General features: G+C 37.8%; 1 protein-coding gene across 1 annotated transcript; it reads left to right on the top strand.

Annotated features, from left to right (window-relative positions):
* Positions 1–3,202: 3,202 nt before the first annotated feature.
* LOC106001186 (olfactory receptor 4P4-like) lies at positions 3,203–4,129 on the top strand. The gene has a single exon (XM_013036317.1). It carries the CDS (start codon positions 3,203–3,205, stop codon positions 4,127–4,129), a length of 927 nt encoding a protein of 308 aa, XP_012891771.1.
* Positions 4,130–4,415: the final 286 nt, after the last annotated feature.

Here is a 4,415-nt window from a genome sequence, read left to right on the forward strand (position 1 = left end):
AGTGGGATTGCTGGGTCATAGGGGAGCTCTATGTGGAGTCTGTTGAGGAACCTCCATACTACTTTCCAAAGTGGGTGAACAAGTTTACACTCCCACCAGCAATGCAGTAGGGTTCCCTTCTGTCCACATCCCCTCCAGCATCTGTTGTTGTTAGAGTTCTTGATTATTCTAACTGGGGTGAAGTGGAATCTCAATGTTGTTTTGATTTGCATTTATTTTTATTTTGTTTATATGCAGATCTTCTTCTGAGTACTTGTGCAATCTAAGGCTGTACTGTACTTGCTGGAAGGCAAGATCAATAATTAAATGACATATGAATTTCATGACCAATGAATTGTCATGAAAATAAAGTGATAAATGAGAAGTAGTTTATATTATGCCAGAAAGAATAAAATATTCCTTGAGTCTTATGTGATCTAAAAATTTTGGTATCATTAGTCCTATGTCCACATCCATGGTATTGTGCATTGATGCTTTTTTCTTTCTTTCTTTCTTTCTTTCTTTCTTTCTTTCTTTCTTTCTTTCTTTCTTTCTTTCTTTTTGTTCCTTGTATGACAGAAGTTGAGATACCCTTGGAAAGAATTTGTCACTGAGATCTGAAGAAATATAAATAGTAGAGTTTAAACCAAAGGTATGTACTCAAAAGGAGAAACTTCTTTGCCTCTAAAATCTTGTGTACTTATATGCAGATAGGATGTATATGTGTGGAAAGATAAAGACAGGGTGAGGGATGAAATAGAGAGTAGGAGAGACACAGTGAGAGGCAGAGAGACAGACAGACAGACAGTCAGACAGATTCAAGATATCAAGGAGCGATGGAATTTGAAGAGAAAGAGGTTTGTCAACATGGCATATTTTCAGAGAATCCTTAGTAGAGACTCCAGGAACTACTGCAAAGCATCTAAGTCTACAGAGTTAGGTGTTTTCTTGGATGATATTCAAACCCTGTAAATAATACAGAACTGGATCTATGTTTTAATACAGAGGAACACTCTGATATCAGGGGTGTAATTTGGACCTAGTTTTTCCATTTTTAGAAGTTGAATTTTCTAACTTTCCCCTAGTTCTATTCTGCGAGTTTAATGTTAAGTTTACCTCTAGGTTCCTTTTTTCCTTATTCACCTTACAGATTTCTCCACAAAACTTCCAACCAGAGCAAACTTCTCCTCATAGCCGCGTTCCCCTCTGTGAACTTAGCACGTGTAAAATATGAGTTCCTCAGTCTGCCTCTTGTGGCAGACCACAAAATCCATCTCAGCAGAAATCTTTGTCAATACGTTGGTGTATATATTTACAATGGTTTTTCTTCTGCAAAACGTTTTCAAGGCTGCTCTCTTGATTGAACAAGCCCTTTTCCACATACATATTTTTTATATGAACTTATTTTGTTTGGGAGATTAAATAAGATGGGTAGATGAGCAGTATTATTCTATGTACCAGTTGAAGAAACTGCTTAGAGAGAATGCAGAGTTCAAGTAAAAAACAGAGACTCACAGTGCAGCTAGGCTGGCGCAATTCATGTTTTTTAGGCAGCTCTAAGTATACTACATTGCTTCCTCATAGATGCCAATGAAAGGACACAAGTTCACTTAGAACAATAGGCTTTATATATATATATATATTATTGTAACAATACTGTACAAAGCGGTTACAGTGACATGAGTAACACAATGAATACATTTCCCATCAAGCATTGTTACCCCCTCCTTTGTTTTCCCCTACTATCCCTTCCTTCCCCACCTCCCCAACCCACAAAGCTGTAAGGTTTGTTTTCAACATAGTGTCTTGTACATCTCATTGAAAATAAAGCATGTGTTTGCAGCAGAGGCTACTTGGACAGTGGTTAAGAGTGATCATCCTCACAATGCTCTGCTCCCAGATACGCAGCATCAGAATAGCTTCCATGTCTTCAATCTGGTCATTGTGTAGGTCCTCTGTCATGTTTCCAATATATCAGGAATGCTTTCTTTATTTTTGATTAATACGTTTTTTATTATGAAAATACCATACAGAGGGGTTATAATTACATGAGCAAGGTAATGAGTACATTTCTTATCAAGTGTTGTTGCCTCCAGGAATTATTTCAAAATGTGCCTTTTGGAGGTTTAGGAATAAAGTGAAGGTGTTATATAAGAAAACATACTGTTCTTCTATTAAGATGCTTGGCATGAACATCCCAAAGTATTTATTTCTAGTCTCTTCAAGGCCTGAATGTGACCAAATGGGCCCTGAGGAAACACTAAATAAAAAAACCCAACAACTCCAGGCTGTTTCACTGCTGTTCTTAAGGAGATTGAGTATCTTTTTGTAAAATACATATTAATTACACTAGATACATGAAATGTTAGTTGTGATATTGAAATTTTATAGATTGTTTATATGTAAAGTTGAGGAGAAGAAGGTGCGACTTGAAGTATGGCTCAAAGGCTAAAGCACTTGAGAAGGAAATTGAAATCATGAGTTCAACATCAGTACTATATATATATATATATATGCACACATAAATATTCAGAGATAGATATATAGACAGTTATGTGTATACATATGTGAATGTCTGTACATTGTAAATTGCAAACTGTTCACAATGTACTGTCATCTTTCTTTGTTTACAGCTGTAGAAAAACACATAAATATCCACTTGACCTGAACAAGACAGCACACCTCTTGAGAACATGGATCCAGACATCAGATTCGGGTTCTTAGGTCTACTATATAATGTCTTCAAATTTTGATGCAGTAAATTTACTCTTAATTCATTGTTTCTTCACATGTAAGATGAATATAAGAATATTACCCAGTAGGATTTTTTTCTGCATTTCAATATATGAAAATATATGAAATGTTTTCAGTCATACAACATTCTTTGATCAAATGCCATTAGAAATATGTTGATACTTTGAATATAAAAATCTTTTATAGTTATCAATTGTATGCATCTGCTTTTTTCATTTTTTTTTTGCTGTTCCTGGGGCACAGGGATTCTGTCACTGAGCCTCTTGGTGCTCAAGGCTAGAGCTCTACCACTTGAGCCACAGCACCATTTCCGTCTTTTTCTGCTTGAGGAAGCAAACCCAGGGCTTCATGCATGCTAGACAAGCACTCTACCACTAAGCCACATTCCCAGCCCTCCCCCCCAATTTTTTATGAGTATGTAATTTCAGAAGAAGTAAGTTTCTGCTGCATTCTAGGCTCACTTTGATTCATGGAAAAACAGAACGTCACCGAATTTGTTTTCACGGGACATTTTGGAAGTAAGCAAACAGAGCTAGTCTTCTTTTTCTTGTTCCTGCTTTGTTACCTGGCAGTTATAATGGGGAACCTTATCATCCTACTCACCATCCTCTGCAGCCATCTCATAGAACAACCAATGTATTACTTTCTCTGCCACCTTTCCCTCATGGACCTCTGCTACACATCCACTGTCGTTCCCCGGCTTATCAGGGATTTGGCTGCAACAAGAAGGAGTATTTCTTACAACAGCTGTATGGCCCAACTCTTTATTGTCCACTGGCTGGCAGCTGTGGAAATGTTCATTTTGGTGTCTATGGCTTTTGACCGATATGTTGCTATTGTCAAACCGCTCCACTACATGGTCATCGTGAACCGGAAGCGGTGTAACCTGCTGATAGCCATGGGTTGGGGACTTGGCTTCTGCCATTCTATTGCCTTGCTGCTGATGGTGCTCAATTTACCTTTCTGTGGTCCTAATCAGATAAATCACTATGTGTGTGATATCAAGCCCCTTTTGAAACTGGTTTGCAAAGATATCCGTCTGGTTAGCATCTTAGTGATTGCTAATTCGGGGACAGTAGTCATTGTAATTTTCATTGTGCTGTTTGCATCATACATAGTCATCTTATATAACCTCAGGATGAGATCCTCCGCAGGAAGACGCAAAGCTCTCTCCACCTGTAGCTCTCACATAATGGTTGTGGTTCTATTTTTTGTGCCCTGTATTTTTACCTATAGCTTCCCTGCAGGTGGTAAAAATAAGGATAAGGAAATCTCTGTGTTGTACACCGTGATTGCCCCCATGCTAAATCCTCTCATCTATACTCTGAGAAATAAGGAGATGAAAATTGCTATGGGGAAGGTTTGGGGGCGAATGTCACATTCACAATTAAGGTAAGTAAGGGTGATTTATTTATAACCCTTTCAGTCCCATGTCCCTGTGATAGGTATCATACGTGTTGTTACAAATATAGTGCCTAGAAGGTTTTGTGGGACTTGGGCTAAATGGAGTTTCTTGTTATTTATATGAAGTAATAAATCATATTTGAATTCACATCGGAATCTCTGTGAGATGCTTCAAATAGTCCAGATGTGACCAAGTGGATTTGAATCTTTATAATTTCCTGTATATTTTCCTCTGCACATCCTTCTGCTTGGTGTAATAGCTCGGTGGTGGGAACCAT

Source organism: Dipodomys ordii, unplaced genomic scaffold (assembly GCF_000151885.1).
Source record: "Dipodomys ordii isolate 6190 unplaced genomic scaffold, Dord_2.0 Scaffold270, whole genome shotgun sequence".
NCBI lineage: Eukaryota > Metazoa > Chordata > Mammalia > Rodentia > Heteromyidae > Dipodomys > Dipodomys ordii.